Source organism: Anas acuta, chromosome 6 (genome assembly GCF_963932015.1).
Source record: "Anas acuta chromosome 6, bAnaAcu1.1, whole genome shotgun sequence".
NCBI classification, from domain to species: domain Eukaryota; kingdom Metazoa; phylum Chordata; class Aves; order Anseriformes; family Anatidae; genus Anas; species Anas acuta.
In genome coordinates this window covers 28,017,251-28,035,615 of record NC_088984.1, presented here as the reverse complement: position 1 = coordinate 28,035,615, position 18,365 = coordinate 28,017,251, and the positions used below count along the sequence as shown (strand labels likewise).

The 18,365-nt window shown below is 38.0% G+C and overlaps 1 protein-coding gene across 12 annotated transcripts in view; it reads left to right on the top strand.

Moving 5' to 3' along the window:
- The window catches only part of PCNT (pericentrin), an 81,765-nt gene extending 63,660 nt beyond the window's left edge, over window positions 1-18,105 (top strand). For 10 of the 12 annotated variants that reach the window (XM_068686052.1, XM_068686050.1, XM_068686051.1 and 7 more), the window contains 14 exons: window positions 67-264; window positions 541-714; window positions 1,346-1,541; window positions 2,128-2,350; window positions 2,824-2,974; window positions 4,810-5,514; window positions 6,007-6,284; window positions 7,055-7,157; window positions 9,324-9,488; window positions 11,071-11,309; window positions 12,783-12,871; window positions 13,234-13,387; window positions 14,849-14,976; window positions 17,718-18,105. In XM_068686052.1, the coding sequence (XP_068542153.1) occupies window positions 67-264; window positions 541-714; window positions 1,346-1,541; window positions 2,128-2,350; window positions 2,824-2,974; window positions 4,810-5,514; window positions 6,007-6,284; window positions 7,055-7,157; window positions 9,324-9,488; window positions 11,071-11,309; window positions 12,783-12,871; window positions 13,234-13,387; window positions 14,849-14,976; window positions 17,718-17,761 (2,847 nt within the window). In that variant the 3' untranslated portion in view covers window positions 17,762-18,105. The remainder of the gene's footprint in view (window positions 1-66; window positions 265-540; window positions 715-1,345; window positions 1,542-2,127; window positions 2,351-2,823; window positions 2,975-4,809; window positions 5,515-6,006; window positions 6,285-7,054; window positions 7,158-9,323; window positions 9,489-11,070; window positions 11,310-12,782; window positions 12,872-13,233; window positions 13,388-14,848; window positions 14,977-17,717) is intronic. The other 2 variants (XM_068686053.1, XM_068686058.1) reach the window with 2 other exon arrangements.
- The last annotated feature ends 260 nt before the right edge of the window (window positions 18,106-18,365 follow it).

The window sequence follows — 18,365 nt, the reverse complement described above, 5'->3', positions numbered from 1 at the left end:
TTGTCAAGATGCTGATGCCTGTTTCCTAACGTAGAGGGTTTTGTTTTTGTTTTTTTCTCTTGTCAGACTGTGCTGAAGATGGTATATGAGGAGAGCTGCAAAATATTGGCTTTGTCAGAACATTCCTTTGGTTTTAAGGAGCAGAAAAATATTCATCAGACCACAGCAATGATGGAGGGATGGCGGAAGGAGGGCATAGCCTTGTTGGAAGCTATACAGTCACTGAAAGATTATCTTAGCAAGGTGGCAGATAGAGGAAACAAGGTATGAAAATAAAAATGTCTTGTACCCTTTAAAAACTGGTTAACTTGTTTTGTGTGTGTATATATATAGAGAGAGATGTATTTATATATATATATAAAATAAGTATAGTACATATTGTATGTGTTTATATGTGAGGAGCAGGGGACTCTTTCTGAGATTTGAACTGGCCTCTCAAACACCTTTGGTCTGCTTGAATTAGCAATTAGTTTTATGCAGTAATGATATCAAAGACAGTAGGTTACAGATTGGTGATAGGTGCTTTTTTTTTTTTAACAGGAACATTCAGATATTACTGCTGACTGGAGAGCAGAATTTCTCCAAGCAGTACAGAGTGTGTTTGAGAAGGAGAGAAATGTGTTGCAAATTGACTTGAAATCTCACTTCTCCAGTCCTGGGTGTGGCGATGAAGTTTCATTAGCGGAAAGACTAGAGTATATCATGAAACAACAAGTAAGAAAACCTTAGTATTATGCTCCTAAATCACTTCTATTCCCCATTCTTTATTTGGGGTTAGATCTGGACATGTTGCATGGATACCACTATTATTTTTATAAGTTTGTTACTTCTATTGTTAAATAATACCGTGTGCATTAATTTGGATTTTGTATAGGATGAGTAGGCTTTTTAGTCTGTTTTGACACTGTTTTTCTCAAGCTCTTCTATTATAGAGCCTATTGATTATTTTACCTGGCAGCCAGAAAAAAATAGCGAGCAGGAGACTGTGATAGGGAAAAGGAAATATTTGATAAAAGAATCCCATCTGGAGCTTCACAAACTTCTGTTGTAAAGGGTGTGTCCTGAGCTAACTCCATAACTGTTTGGGATTTTTTCATTATAATTAGTTTTCATCTTGGTAACTGCTATGTATGAACTATTATTATTACTATTATGCTATTTTGAAACTAATGAAATGAGGTCTTTTGTTACTTCATTTTAGTTCAAACAGTTAATGTTAAATATGTATTTAGTCATTTGAAGTTGCCTCTCTGTAGAACTTGTACTGAGTGGTTCTCTAGGGTTTATCTTTGGAAGAAAAATGGAGATAGACTTGTAGATTTAATAGGAGTTGGATCATTTTCAGGAGGAACAGAGGCAGATGGTTGTAGAACATCTTTTCTCTTCAGACCGAAATAGCTTGCTCTCTGAGATACAGGACCTTCGAGCTCAGCTACGTATGACACACCTTCAGAACCAGGAGAAGCTGCAGCAGTTACAGGAAACTCTTACAAATACAGAAGATCATGGGAGCAAACAAGAACACCAGCTTCGGAGGAAAGGTAGTAATTGCCAAGTTCTCGTTGCCCAGTTTTCTCTGTCAGTTCTTTCTTTTTGCATAGCAGATAAAAAGCCAGTTTTAGCAGAGGAAGAAGTGGGCCTTTTCTTCTTTCTAATGTTATTGTTTAAGATAAATCTGTGAAAAGCAAAGAGAAGCTTTAAAAGAACCCAAAGCAATGGAATTGAAGGCTGACTCTCTGTATGTACACAGGAAAGAACATTAAGTCTAGTAAGACACCCGTGGTTGTTTTCAGGGAATTCTTTGTATATATATTTGCTAGTAAATGTATCATTTTGTTTAATGAGTTATAGAATCTATGAGTAACAGGTTATTTGCAGTATATCATAGTAGGTCATAAAGTCTCACTCAGTTTTTATATCCTCACTTTTCCTGGTCCACTAGCAGGCAAAGCTGTAGCATATATATGCATCTTTCTGCTTGTTCTTATTGTATTTGAAAATAAATAACTTCTCAAGACAAGAATGCTTTAATACAACTATTTTTTCTGCAATTTGAAGCAGTGTAACTGACAATACATTGACAAATTCTCTGTAATATAAATAACTACTAACATTTTCTTATCCTAGTTGAATTATTAGAATATAAACTTCAGCAGGAAAAATCAATTGTAAGTGACTTGCACAGCTCATTGTCTGAGGAGCGGAAGAGAGTCTCTGAAACATGTGAACTCTTGAATCAAGAAAAAGCAGAAGTATCAGCCCTGAAGTCAGAGCTATATGAACATAAGCAAGAGAATGAAAGGCTACAAAAATCCCTAGAAGAGCATCAGAGGGAAATAAACAAATTCCGGTGAGCAGTAGATTTTATTTATTTAAATTTATTGACAGGTCTGAAAAAGTTTTATACTCATTGGGTTCACAGATGTGCCTCTGTCACTTTTCATGGATATGTTTGCTTTTTTTTAGTAACAAATTTATTTATTCATTGATTCAAATTCAAATATTTACCTTCCCAGTAGCACTTAGTTCATAACCTTCTCAGCAGCCAAGGCATGTTGTATAAGTGTAATAAAAGTAAACAGAGAATTGCCTCTTAGAACCACTTTTGTTCTACCAGGATAGATAATTTATCTATATCTTTTAGTAGGTACTAAATAGGACAATTTTAGTTTTGCTTGCACTGAAGTAAACTGTTTTAAAATGCTAAATAGCTGTGACTTGAAACTGACATTCTTAACTGAGGCTAACTCACAAAAAAAGAAATCCAAAATCACTTGCAATGGATGTTCTGTTCAGAACATAGTGTCATTTTGAACTTTTCAGTTTTGAATTGGAAAATAAAGAAAAGGATTTGACAGCTGCTCTCCAAGAATTGCAGACCGAACGCCTGAGAGAAACAGAGCTGCGAGGCTTGCTTGAGGAACAACAGTTTCAGCATAAGAAAACAGAAGATGAAAATAAAAAGGCCTTGGAGGTAATGCCCTGCATCTTTACTTCATGTACAAAAGAAGTGAATGAACGCATTTTTGCACTGTTTTTCATATCCAATGTTTTTGTTCAATAACAGTTTTAAAAAAATAGAAGTTACTTCTACCCATTGTGCATGGCATTTTTCCCTTGCAGAATTAAAGCTTTCAGTTACTGTCTGCACATACAGAAATAAGCAAATGTTGTATGCATCTTTTTTATATCTTAGTGTTTTCAGAGCCTTATACTTTCTCTTGGGGTCAGTTTTGTACTGCCCCTACTGTACAGCGAAAGCCAGATTCTACAATTGTGTAATTGCACTCTTTATTCCAGAGCAAATATGCCATGAGGATGTGCTGTGTATGATCAACTAAGATTATAAAGAAAACCATTTAATGATACATACACTTGGCAGAGAGTATCTGGAACCTTTCTGATGTAAAATTTATTTTTGGAGGTTAACCAAACTTTATTTCTGTACCCTTTCTTCCGAACCGAATAGAAAACAAATGAACAGCTTTCTCACTGATACTGTGATAGCAGTGACTTAGTTCTTGTAAAAGACTTTAGAATGACTAGAAAATTATGATGATTTAACATAAACCTTTTGTAAAATTAGAAACCAAAGCCAAACTCTAACTCCAGAACAATCCTGGTTAGATGACCAAAATGGGGAGAGACAGTTCTGACTCTGTTTTTTCTAGTCTGTCTTCTCATTTATGTTATCTTTCTGATAGGTGTTTAAGTGTGTAGGTGTTTTGTTTTGTTTTTCCTGTTTGTGTGGTAGGCATGGTGCTAACATGTTCCGTCTTGTAAAAGGACTGCTCAGGCAGAGAAGACAGGGACCACCTTATTTAAAGGCTAAAAAGAAGTGCATGGCCCGAGATACGGAGTTCTGCTACGGATTAAACTGTTTACAAGTGCCACTGCAGAATGCTGATGGAATACCAGTTTGTGCCAGATGTCTGCCCTATAGCCACATGACCTAGATTCCTATGTGGCCAGAGAAGATCTGGTGCTGACTGGAGGGAGAGGGTAGAAACTCCTCATAGGACTTCAGCAATGCTAGTTCCGTCTGCAAGCATTGTGAGACTGCCCATTCAGTTGCTTCCTTCCCTTTTAAAGATGTGGTGATGGCAATGCACTGCCTCACAAAATTGACCTGAGAATGGATTATAATCATCAGTCTATGCTGTGTGCTTCAAATAGATGGGCTGTAAAATGTAGAGATTTTACAAATGCTCCTACTGCTTAAGTGTGTTTGGTTCTTTGAAATCAGTATGTTTTTTTCTGCTTCAGGTGTCACTTATTAAGGCATTTGAGTGATGTAAAGAACATTGACTCCCAGTGATCGTTCTGATTGAAGAGGCAAAAAAAAAAAAAAGTGCTGCAAGATATTTTAGTATGATCTTTGGTTTTGTTACTTGGTGTTATGATGGTTCAGGTTAGAAATTAGGAAACATTTCTTCTCAGGGTAGTCAGGCAGTGGAACAGGTTGCCCAGGGAAGTGGTGGAGCCACCATTCCTGGGGGTGTTTAAGGAAACATTGGACGTGGTACTTAAGGACATGGTTTAATGGGTGATGTTGGTAGCAGAGTGATGGTTGGACAAGATGATCTTGGAGGTCTTTTCCAACCTTAATGATTCTATGCTTCTGGCACTCATAATTAGAAAATTAAACTTGTATTTTTTAATTAAACTTTTTAATACCTGAACTGCTCTAATTCAATTTGGAATTTCTCCATGGATAAAACAGAAGGTTGAAAATTGCTGAATGCTTGCCTACTCCAACAAAGGAATGTTTGTGCTAGAATATTAATTCATGCTTCTCCTTTTGAGCAGGATTTGCAGGCTGCCTTGGAGCTGCAGTCAGTGCAGAATAGCCAGCTGTCTGTATCCTTAGAGCATGAGCAAATGATAAATGATAATCTCCGCAAGGAACTTCAGATAGAACATTCACGCTGTGAAGCGTTGGTGTCTCAAGAACAGAAAAAAGTGTCAGAGCTACAGAGAAATTTGGAAGCTGAGAAAAATCGTTCATTGGAGCTCTTGAATTCCTTGAATCATGAACGTGTTTTGACAGAACAGTTGAGCATGAGAGCTAAGGAAGACGCTTCTTGTCAGCACAGGGCATCATTGCTGGAACAAGCCTTTATCCGAGAGCTTCAAGCCAAGCTGGAAGAAGAGAGGTCCCGAACAACAGAGCTCACTGCTATTCTTGACAAAACACACCAGAAGGCTGTTCATTCTAACAGGCAGCTAGAGGCTGAAGTACGGATGCGTTGCAAAGAAACACAGAAGGAAAGAGAGGTCAGTAACCAACTACAAGCTACAATGAAGTCTCTTCAGAGTCAAAAGCAAGAGGTAATCCACTCCCTAGAGACCCAGGAGGAACGAGAGGGAAAACTGAAAGCTGATGAGGAACAATTGCAGTTAGTCTTTGAGACAATGCAAGAACAACATAACAACAAGAAAGAGGAGAAAGAGCAGAGGCAACAAACAGAAATGGAAAAAGAGACAGACAGGCAGAGAGATCAAGAAAGACTGGTAATAATGTTTATTCAAGTCTTCTCTTACTCTGGAATAGCCATAAACAGAGAACCTGTAAATAGTATTCTTCAATTAAAATATCTGAAACAAATTGCTCTGAAAAAAAATCATTAGACAGCTGTTTTTCTGCTTTTTTCACCCTTCTTGTTTCCAATTTCACCCTTCTTGTTTCTCAGCTCCTTCTTTCTCATTAGAGGGGGAGGGAGGCTTTGTAGACTCTCTGGAGACTTGTCAGTCCCAGAGTCCGGAAGTTTTGGAGAAGATGCCTAATCTATAGTAATTAAATGGCTTACTGGTGGCCCTGGAGTGCAGTAATATGTCTTCTCCTGTAAGGGGTTTGTGGGTTAAGGAACGCACTGAGATGGGTATGTTAGTTGGGTGTGATGCTTTTATTTCTGTTTATGCAGACTGAAAATATATTATATTTTTATATAATCTGTATATGTATGCATAAGTAGCAATTTATTACTATCTATTCTGTTCAAATAGAAAAATTTGGAACTGCAACACCAGAGGGATGAACAAAAAATTAAAGAGCTGCAAGAAATACTGGCAGTATTAGAGTTAAGAGAAAGTCCTTCGTCTTCCAACAATCAACGAGAACTGTTGTGTGCTTTAAACAAAGATCAAAATGCCAAACAGCCCATGACAAAAGAAAGTGAAAAACTGAACTTGCAACAGCAGCAACAACAGCTGGAGAAGATAAGACAGCAGTTGCTTTTTGTAGCTGCATGTCTGAATGAGTTCATATATAAAATAGTAGATAAGTGAGTAGCCATTTAAACTCTGTTATGGAATAGTAATTTTCTTTCCATTCTGCTTCTAAACTCATGTGGGTCATGGCTGAAAGCCCTGTGCTGAAGGAAATGAGTAGTGTATCACTTCCTCTGCTTACAAGACCTACCTTATGTGAAACCATGGTTTCATGGTGGCAGCAGACTGTTTAAAAGGTTGTCATCACACTGCAGCCATTCCTGTTAGAAGCTTGTGTGCCTGCTTTTGAACCAGATCTGTGAAGTGACTTTACTTAGAAAGAACAAATCCATAAAGAAAAACCTTGAGTTGGAAAGAATTTTGTCAGTTTGATAACTGTAGTAGTTTGATTGGAGAGCAATCAAATAAAAAAACACAGCTTCAGGTTTGGAATGGGAAAATCCATTGAGCATGGAAGAGAAAAGGTAGTCATCAGGAATGAGTGGCCAAGCAACAGTAATTATTTTTTTTCTTTGGCAACAAAGTAAAATACTGTGGTAACATTTAGCTGCAGCATGAATTTATATAATAGAATTTCAGGCTGGCATAAAATACAGGCTTCTGAATAAATTCATGTGCAGCAGTATTTAGAAATTCTACTCTTTAATAAAAGCTGTTAATTTCTTTGTGTATTTGTAGTATTTTGTGTGATAAATAGTACATAAAGACAGCATCAAAACTTTAAAAGGTATTTCAGTGGGGAGAAGGAATCAGATGTATACTAATCTCAATACAAAATTACTACAAATCAACCTGATACTGAAAAAGTATTTCTATTTAACAGAACAGTTAATGATTGGTCTGCATCAAATAATGAAGCTCTAGCATCTTTACTGCAGATGTTAAAGGAACTGAAATCAGATTTATTGTCTCCTCCTGCATCTCAGGTGAGGAAAACAGCATATATTTGATTATTAGGAAGTTGCTTTTTATTCTTTGGGTTCTAATATGTACATAAGTTGTAGTGGTAGTGATTGTTGTGTTGTGTTTTTGTTGTTGTTGTTTTTTTAACAATTTTTCCTTTTTGCCGGTGGGATAGAAAAAAATAGGAACTCTTCTATTTACACCATCTTTATGTTCGCTTATTTAATATCATACTCTTGCACTTTGTGTATTGTGAAGTCTGTTTCTGATGCCATTTTTTTCCTAGCTATGTAATAAGCTTGAGGTTACCAAACCCTGGGAAATGTTGCTGCTTCTGTATGCATCTGGACACAGTTGTTTTCCAGTAAATTGCCAAGCAGGTTTCAAATAGTGTGGTAATGGTTTGTTATCTCAGGAGGCACGTCTTGTTTCATGTTTGCAGTATTACAGATATATTATACCTAGGGATTATTGAAAACTGAACTCGGTTCCATAAAATTCCGTATTATTCACCACAGAAGTTTGTACTGTCATAGATATCTTTCTTTCCTATTTAAGAGAGCTCTTCAAATGCATTGCAGCCATTCTGACCTTTTTTTGATTTATGGCTAACAGTCTTAGTTCTGTTAAATTCATCCTCCCTCTACTCCCTCATCTGCTTGACATACAATTTTGTAGAAGATCCCTCAAAGACCTACCTTTGAGAAAAAGTTGTGACTTTTCAGAACATGAGGCTTTTGGTAACGTCTTTTCTCATGTTCTTTGTAATACAAGTCTGATCTATGAACAGCTGGCTAGGCATGGTGCAAGCTCTCTGGTAGGTGTCTCTGAAGTTGATTTGACTAAGCCTTCCTCTCACAAACCTATATGGCCCTCTGCTGTGGACAAAATGGTCAGAGAGCTTGTGGGGGATAAGGACAACCTAATGGCTCCATTTAAACCTGACTTAGCAGAGGTAGGCTGTTTGTCTGGCTTAGCTTACTCCAAGTTATTACTTTACTGGAATAGGAAAAAAAAAAACAACTGACAAACGTGTTTGGGTCCTTTTTTTTTTTCTTTGATGTAATTAGGGCCATCGTCTTTAGAAACTCCACTGTAAATGCTTTTCAGTGCTCCTAACTTTTTCTGAGGTCATCATCTACTGTTAGCAGGCTTCTTAACATTATTTTGTTTGGTATTCTTGGTATAACAGTCTGTTCTGTTGTTGGATCAAACTTTGGTGCTGGAGGAAGCAATTGTAATGATCACAAAAAATACAGGGACTCTATCTTTGTTTAATGAGAGGTTCCACTTAAAAACCTAAAGACACGTGCTTTTCTTTAAGTTAGAGAACAAATGCACTTTGATGTCCTTAGTTCTGTGGTCACAAACATCCCTCCTCTCTGCCCTCTTTTCAGGCTGTTATGTTCTCCAGAATTGCCTCTTGTTTCAGGTTCCTCCCTGAATTTCTCCTTCAGTTAAGTGTGCTGAACTACATGCTCTGGAAACTGAAGGAATTTACTTCTGTTACTTCCTTGGGTTGTGATAAGTAGAGGACTGTTAGGTATACAGGCAAAATACTACAGAGGAATTTGTACCAAAACAAATAGGCAGTAATCATGCCAACTGATGCAGTGGAAATCAACCTGATGGATATCAGATAGGACTCCTCAGGTATTGCAAGCATCTGTTACTGCCTTCAAACTGAGCTTTTGTAGCTCTGTCTACAGAATGCCTAGGATGGCAGGACTGTAATCCTTACCGGGATGCTTGCTGGCAAGACTAACATAAAGTAGCTTCCCTCCAGTTCAGTGTAATACAGATGGGTTTTGTTTCCCATGTTTGAACTATTTTTAATAATAATGTGAACTATTTTTAATAATTATTATCTGACATAATTGTATGTCCTCTGATCTTGTTCTCAAGATGCTATTTTGTCCCACCTCTGAAAGTATAGTGGCACTGATCAGACATATACAGAGGGAAGGAGTGATTTGATTAACAGTTAATTTGTAACTTCTTAACTAGGGCTGCTTGTGTATTTCTGTTTACTTTTGTACCATTTTGTACCTGAATGCCACTAGTGACTATCAGGATAGCTGTTTTTTAGTTTGTCCATAAAGTTAGGTTATTACTTCCACAGCCAAACATCTCAAGTCAAATAATGTGTGAGAACTATCACAGCTCATGTACTTTTGTTTTCTTTTTAGATCAGATCTACAGATGATGCTGATTCTGTTCAACAACTGGAAAGAGACGCTTGGCAGCAAGAGAGAAGCATTCTGCAGAATGCACTGAAGCGGGCAGAGTCAGAACTGGCTAAAGCAACTGCTGAAATCGAAAACAAACCAGTGGTAGAAACTTCCAGTCCTAAGGTAAAATGATAGTGATGGCTAGCCAATGGAGCTTCTGGAGCTAGTCTGGAGCTTCAGGAGCAGACAGTGCTGGAAACAGCACATCATTTAAACCGTTGGCACTTTGCTCTCAGTATCTTTGCCTGTTGCACATATTTGCTGTGTGAGAACTATTACCAACTCAAGGTCATAAAACAGTCTGGAAAGTTCAGGAAACTTTCCATTTGAGGAAAAAAGACTAATGCCCTCCTCACTACCATCTCCTTTCAGGTAACTGTAGAGAGCAATGAGATTTCCTCTCAGCATCCTCCAGACCAAACAATCGCAGTCCCCTCAGCTGCTCCTCACAAGCCTTGTTCTCTACTCCCTTCAGTGGCTTCCTAGCTCTTCTCTGCACATGCTTAAGCAACTCAAAATCTTTCCTGTAGTGAGGGGCCCGAAACTGAACACAGCATTCAAGGTGTGGTCTCACCAATGCTGTGTACAAGGGGACAATCACTTCCCTGGTCCTGCTGGCCACGCTGTTTCTGATGCAGACCAGGCTGCCATTGGTGTTCACTGCTTGCTCATGTTCATCCAGCTTTCAACCAGCACCCCCAGGTTCTTTTCTGCTGGACACCTTTCCAGCCACTAAGGTTTTAAATATCTGTCAGTTTATGGCATTTAATTTGAACTTAATGCTGTAATCTTTTGCTGTAATCTTTTCAGTTGCCATTTTAAAAAGTGATCTTATAGTTAAATGATTTTAGAAGCTGCATAGCTGCATATTAAATTAGGAACATTCTTTCCTTATATGTCCTATGTCAGAAAAGATACTTTTTAACTTTCTTGATATTAGACAGAAACTTGCACCAAAAGTCACCTACCTTTTGGAATCTCTTTCTACGTTTAAATGTGAGGGAGATCCAGATTTCTTGTCTAAGCGTGAAAGTATCAAACATCTAGATTTTCATATTTCTTTTTTCCTAATCTTAAATACTTTTATTCTGACAAACTTAATTATAATTAAATTAGGTGGACACTTAAACTCATGTGCTTTATGGTTAATATTTTATACAAGTGCTATTTTAATTGTTGAAGAGTAAAACAGTTTTTGAATCTCAGGTATGACAATTTTGTTGTGAAACTTTCAGGAGATTTAAGGCAGTCTGATACTCCAAAGTTATGTGCTTTTAGCTAGGTACAGAGGTGTTGCAGCTGCCCTTGTGTCTGTAGTTTAGACACCATATGAATACAGTACACCAATCAGAAATCATGCCAAAACTTTAGTCAAGTCAAGACTCCATGGGTGTACAGAAATTCAGTAGACTACTACAAACCTTCTTATATGGTGTTCAAAGTACAATACCACTACTTTGTGACTTAGACAGTTTTGGTGCAGAGTTGGTAGTACAGATAATCATTCAAAAATTCATTTTAAAGAGAAACATACAGTTCTTCCATACTTCATAATTATTAAATAGCTTTCTACAGTATCACAAAGCAAAATAAGTTTAAATAGTGATGCATAACTGATTTGTGGGAAACCTTGCTGGAAAAAGGAATCAACTTTTCTGGGCTTGACGTAGCTAAATTTTAATGGCTGAATTTTTTTTTCCTCCAGTTGCAGAAATTATATAGGAAGTACCTAAGAGCAGAGAGCTTTAGAAAGGCTCTGGTTTATCAGAAGAAATACCTCTTGCTGCTCCTCGGTGGATTTCAGGACTGTGAGCAAGCAACCCTGTCTCTAATAGCACGTATGGGAATCTACCCTGCACCTGCAGACCTGCAGCTTTCTGTTTCCCATTCCCGCCCTTTTACCAAGTTCAGATGTGCAGTCAGAGCAGTCATCGCTGTATCAAGGTAAAACCAGAACACTTGTTTTATTGGAAATATAAAAAATGAATAGTTCCCATGGTTTATTATACTTACTATTAAGCAAAAGCTTTCTCCAAAACTAGTTCAGATGTGGCTCATTAGCTGTAACTTTGGACAGATTTCTATTTCAGAGTCAGTGCTAAGTTGTATTTGTACTAAACAAAAGATTTGTAAACTCTGTATCTGTCTTCTTGAGAGATGCTCAGATGCAATATATTTGCAAATCAATGCACAGCAATTATAAACTGATGTCCTTTCAGTTCTTACCTATTTGAATGCACTGGAAAAATATTATTAAGAAGCTAAAGACTTTCAGGAGATGGTACAGGATGTCTTTGTACTGTTGTCTTTGAGGTAGATGCTATGATAGCCATATCAAAGGATGGAGGAAAGTGACCTCCAAACTAATCCTCTGAGGCAGCAGGAGCTGCCACAAAGCTCCCTGGAGGTTAGAGCCAAAGTGGAAGAGCAGTGCCAAAACTTGCAGACATTTCCAGTGCCTTAGAGCCAGATACAAACCAAAGGTGTTATCTACCATCCCACAGCTCACAACGTCAGCATCCCAAGACTCAAGAGGATGTTGTGGTTAAGCTCCAATGTCTGTTCCTTTTTTGCGATCCAAACTTGAACCATTTTGAGGGACTGGATTACTGGATTTTTCTTCTTCCCTAGATGTATAGGGTCGCATGGGTTGTGTTCTTACGAGATTTCTTCAGTGTTTAGTAACTTTGAGGAAAAAAAAAAAAAAGTACATAAAGAGATTTAAAAAAAAAAATCATTTAAACATTCTGCTGTTACCCCAGGCTCTTATGCTCGGGTCTTCCTGGTGCTGCGTAGGAGTTATAGATGACATAATCCTCATTGGAGGACACTGGCAGTAGCTGTGCACTGCACACTGCTGGCTCTGATGTAAGCAGAAACCTTCATGAATTGCAGTGAATTTAGTTTCTGACATGGCCTGTGGCAGATTGGAGAAGAGTTAGGGTTTCTCAGGCAGTGTTTGCTTGCTCTCTTCATTTTCATCCCTTACCTGGCTGAAAGCAAGTGTCCTGTGGGCTGGATCTAGCTGTGTCTCCATGATGAATCATATCCATTCAGTTAGCAATATAATGAAAATGGCATTTGAGTCAGTGAAGCCAGGTGTTATGATGACAGACTCCTGTCAGCTCTCAAGAATTCTTATGGATTGTTGTGTTGACCTGCTAGACTTTAAATGTTATTTAATGTAAACCAAGTGTAAATTGTGCTGTGCTTCTGGAACCCTCAAAGTATTGTGGTAAAGCAAAATGGTATAAGCCTTCATTCTAAGGACTGAAATTTAAGAATTCTTTCTCCATTCCTACAAGGATTGTTACTTATATTGTTTCATATGATTCATACCAACAAAGAGGTTAATATTAAAACTTAGTTTATTTTTGCTTGTTATTAACGATTGTGCAAATTAATTTTGTTATCAAGGTTGAAGTTTTTGGTGAAAAAGTGGAACAAACTTAATAGAAAGAGTGTACAGGGTGAAACCATTCCTCACAGTACAGGAGGTAATACAGGTAAGGCATTGGGGTAGTAACACTTCTTAAATCATAATTTTTCAAACGTAGTTAGAGCAAAAAATAGTTATTAGAATTTCTTTGGGGAAAAGAAATGCTTGTGTCAGATATTCTCCATTTGCGGGAAATAATTTGAACACTGAAATGTCAAACTTCTGTTAAATCTGATTTAAAAAAATATAAAAAAGGCATTAGCTGAAATATATTTTTTATCGGTGCATTTAAAACCAAAACCAAATGTATGTTGCTGCAACGCTTGTGTTTTTATTTATTTATTTATTGGTTGCATTTATAATAGGCTGTATTGAGTGGGTTCTCAGTGAACATTATTTTTTTTTTTAACTGTTTTCTCCTTAATGCAGCCTCTGGTGCTAGAACAGAAATTCTGAAACAGCAGCAGCTCCTAGCTGTTAATGTCAGCTCTCCCCCAACCCGGGACACTGGGTTGTGTCACAGAACCAGCTCTGGGAGATTTTTGAGCCACTCGCCCAGATCCTCTCACTGGTCACACAACAGGTCAGTCTGTAGTCTGCATTCTGTGCAATTGCCATATTGGGCTGTCTTTCCTAAAAATGTAACCACTTATTGGAGAAAGTACTTGATCAAGAGGAGGTATTTGTTTTCTTAGGTCTGGTAAGTATTTAATTTGGTTCAAGATGCTACAGGAGAAGAAAAATTCTCATTTCCTTTGAGTATGTCTGATGTTCTTTGACTGAGAATACTCCTAGTGGCATTCCCCGATTTAATTTGGACAGGCTGAAGTATTTAAAATGGTAATGTCTGTTACCTTCTTTGAGGAGTAATTCCTGCTGCTTTTGCCTGCTAAACTGGAGATTTATGTTAAGAATGCAAGAAAGTAGGTTCACCTTCCAGCGGAAGTGGCTTTTCTACCATAGGACAGCACTGCATTAGTATTAGTTGCCTTCGGACTGTGAACACACTTGAATGGGAGGTGGGGAACTTGCTGTGTGTGTTTTTTCCAGTTTTTCGTTAATTATGTCCAGTTCTGCACAGGAATACGATCCCAGATGATTGTTGCTGGGTTGTATGTCACAAGTGGCATTTTGCACAGTGCTACTAAGAAAATGCCTGAGCTGCAAGCTCAGTGCTGGAGCTGGATGGACATGGCCTTCATTTGTCATTTACCTTCCCAGTTCCAGACTCTCCAAGCACCCCGAGTAACCTCAAATAATGCATAGCCACAAGTTATTCCTCATTTGTGGGTTCCTTCTTATAATATAGACTTTTAGCAGTTGATGTGAATGGTAGCATTTCACATTTCCATCAGCATGGCATGTGTTTGTTTTTTTAACTTTCTTATTATAAATTGGGTACTTTATGAATAAAATTATTGTCTGCTGGTTAAAGAAAACTGAGCATTGTGAATTAACCAGGTAGGCTGCTGAGTACCACACAACCTCTCTCTCACTTCTCCTCATTGGGATGGAGGACTGTAAAGGATAAAAACGAGAGAACTGGTGGATTGAGGGATTGAGATAAAGATGGGGGGGGGGAGGCATGGGATGGACAGCTGAAGCTGATGTACAAGACAATTGTTCACCTGGGCTGACATGCCCATCCAGATCTTAAGCAATAGTAGCTTAAGTAGCTATCCTGGAGCTGCCAGTCCCCCTACCCTGTCTAGCTCCCCCATATTAATTGTTCAGCATGACCTCAGATGGGGTGGAATACCCCTTTGGCCAGTTTGAGTCAGCTCTCCTGGGTCTGTCCCCTCCCAGCTCCTGCTGCACCCCCAGCCTGCCTGCTGGCAGGACAGTGTGAGGAGCTTGAGAAGTCCTTGGTTTAGTATAAGCACTGCTCTGCAACAGCTAAAATATCAGCATGTTATCAATGTTATTCTCATCCTAAATCCCAAACACAGCACCCTATCAGCTACTAGAAGGGAAATTAACTCAATCCCAGATGAAACCAGGACAGTGTGCAATAAGAACAAAACTCTGTGTTTTCCTTTTTAAGATCGACTCCATCCACAAGTTCAGCTTCAGAAAAGTCATTTGTGCCTACTCAGGATCCTGAACGATCACTAACAGAATATATCCATCACTTGGAGGTTATCCAGCAAAGACTAGGAGGTTTGCAACTAGGTAAGAGGAACCACGCTACCTCTCAGAACTGCGAGCAGTCTGGGATTCTTTTTACAAGGGTCTTCCTACAGTACTTAAAGACTCTGCCTATAATACTTAGAGAATGTAAAGAATATCATTTTAATTAATAATTTGGGGAGGGAGAGAGGGGGATAAAAAATAAGTCTCTGAAACTAAACCTTTTTGTGAATCATACCTAAAACTAGTCCACATGTGGCATTTCTTTGAATAACTTCAGTGAAATTCTTCAGAGATCAAGGTGAATAATTACCATGCGATTTTTCCCCTCCTGTTATCAAGTCTAAATTAGCAAGTTGTGTATTTTAAATGAATTTTATGGAGTTAACTTACCTTCAAGTCAGAGAATCATTGTAATAGCTGAATAGGGCTGCCTCTCTAGCATGAACTATCGTATTTCCCTCATTTGTCACTGTATCACCTCAACCACTCCCCCTCCTCAAAGTAAAATGGGGAGAAAATATGATGGAAAGATATGATTAGATGTGTTTTCCAATGTTTTCTTATTTTTGGAACTTAGATCTAAACTGTTTCTGGTGTATTAGTATTTCTGGATTGCGAGCAATGTGGCTGTGATTGTCAGGGAAAAGACAAGTTTGCTTAATTCAAGTATTTATTAACAAGAAGTTACTAAAGAAGTTATAAAAGCATAGTGAAGTTAGTGAAGCAGTAATTGTAAATGAAAAATCTATTAAAACAGCAGCATAGTATTTACAATATGCACACACAAAGGAGTGGATCACACAGCCCATCCCATGGCTGCTCCAGGGAAGATCATGCCTCTGCACACCAATCCCAGCAGTGGCTAGGGGAGGGCACCCATGCTAGCCCAAGTCACTGACAGGAATGAGATCATGCTTTCCACGGTCCAAATCAAGGTGTAGCACATAACTTCATCCCCTTACCAGGGAGCAGTACAAGGCTCCAGTGCCTCCTGCTGCGTGACTCCACTGACTCTATGCAGTTAGAAGGGCCTGCTGGCCATGCTCTTTGGAGCATATTCCCCAAAACTTTCTTTACCCATCCGGGTTTATCTTACTGAGTTTCCAGGTCTCAACATCTGTGCACCATCAAGTCAGATAATGTTATTAATGTTTTTGTCCAACTGTTATCTCTTTTGTCTGCTATTGCTCCTTTCTTCCCTGTATTGCTTCTGGCTGCTCATTCCCAGGATCAGTTGTTTAATTCAGAAGGTCAGTCTTGGGTCACTACGGTCACTGTTCTCTATGTTTCTTCCACTGAGCATAACCACTGTCAACTGCTGTTTCCCAGCAGTCTTTCATTTTATAACTGTCCTTCAGCTTATGCCCAAAGATGTCTGGTTTTATGTTGGTTGACCTGAGATGAGGAAAAAAATACTTCAGTGAACCAGCAGACTGACTTCTGTGGCAGTCACTTGTATTCTTATTGCTGGCCACTTCTTTGGTCTTTACCAGCAGATTATCTCTGAGGTGATTTTATGGGAGAAGGAGTAGGCATTCAATTGCTGATCATGGTATTAAATAGTAATTCTTGGCCCTGCAGTTACTGCAGATGCTCATTCAAAACACATCTACTTCACTGGTTCCTCAATTCAGTGTTCAATCTGAATATTTAATCTACATTGTAGAGATACTGTATTCTCATTCAGTTCCCACAAATTACGGAAGGTATCGGTAATTGTGAGTAGTACTTGTTTATGCATTTGGAAAAATAACTTAAAGTTAACTTCTGAGGCAAATTCTTACACATGTTGCAGTCCTAGTACATTTTTAATGTTCACCTTGAAAATTTAAACTTGAAAATCACATGATTTTCATCACAATCACAAACCTCTCTAGAAAGAGAGAAATGCTGGCTTTGAAGTTCATAGGAGCCTGGTATAGCTGGACAATAGCTCTGGTGAAAGTCCAGAACATTGCTTGTTTTTCCTCTCTGACTTGATCTAATACAAGTTTAAAAAAAAAAAAAAAAGTTAGAAGTCTAACTTTGCTTACAACTCCTACTCTTGCTTATATCTCTAAAAGCAACAGCTACAGTGACACTTCCATATGGAAACTCTGACATTGTTCTCAGCAGGACTTTTCTTAGAACCCTTAACATGACTTTGTGTTTTGTTTTTTTTTTCCTTTTCCTGAATACTGTAATTGTTCATGGCAGATGCAGATAACCAAGAATTTCAGAATTGAAACCTGATAGTATTTCACAGAATAATGTATTTTTGTGTTATGCTAAGTGTGAAGTATTTTACTGGAATACAATTTAGAGCACAGCGCAAGCCATTTTTTAAATTTTCAGAATGGAAAGATATGGCATTGTAAGGATGATTTTGTAAGGAGTTACAGAATGATGCAGAAAGCTTTAGAACAGTGCTTTGAGCAAAATGCGTTCCTAGGTGCTAATGAACTTTACAACATCTCTACTCAATCACAATACTTGGTCCAGCAACAGAATGCACATTGAATCCTCGCAAGATGGGTTGGGTTGAACTAAGCAATTCCGTTGCTGTGTGTAGAGTATACCTGCGATTGAGCATTTTTCTTGATGTGTGAATGTTTGCTTTGTCAGGATCGTAAGCTTTCAAGTCTTGTTTTGTATTGTTCCTAGGTGGCTTGTGAAAATGGTAATTGCTTTCAGTGTAGCTCATATGAAGCACATTGAGGAAATAACATGCTGCTAACTGCATCCTGTTGGTTCATAACACAAGCAGTTTTCTAATATTGCTTTGTTTTATTTAAATTTAGGACAAGTTCCAGGCCCACCTCGCCAGAGAAACATGAAAAAGTGATCTGAATGCTTCTGAAATCCGTACCGCAAAACCTCCTAGTTATTGGTTCCTTCTGAGTAATTCCCTGGCGAATGGAAGCACTTGTCATCTCTTGTGCAAATGAATAAAGGGCAGTGCTTTTACATCAGATTTTTATATGACTTTTTATTATATTTTAGTACTTTTAAGAGGAAATTACTTTTCGCTAAGAACAATGTTTTACATTGTTGTATGGAATTACTACTAAGTTAACAGCTGAAGTGTGCTGGCATCACTGTATTGTCAGTTGTCTGTTTATTTTTCTATAGTGTATAGCTGGATTCTTTGTTAAAAAAAAGTTATTAAAATGTCATTTTATTAGTGAATTCTTACAGTGTATGGTTATGTTTCCACCTTACAAATCTTTACTTTTTTTTCCTGTTAAAATTATTTGGGTTTTAATATTTCTGTAAGATCATTGACTAACAGAACATCTTAAAAAACAAAACAAAACAAAAAAACCTCCCAATTCTCAAAGATGCATGTAGTCTTCTGTGAATTTAGGATTTGCTTTCTTTTATTTTCCTCAGTTTCTCATGATTTTCCAGTTCAGTGTCAAGCCACTACTCCCTGAATTCTTCTGTGA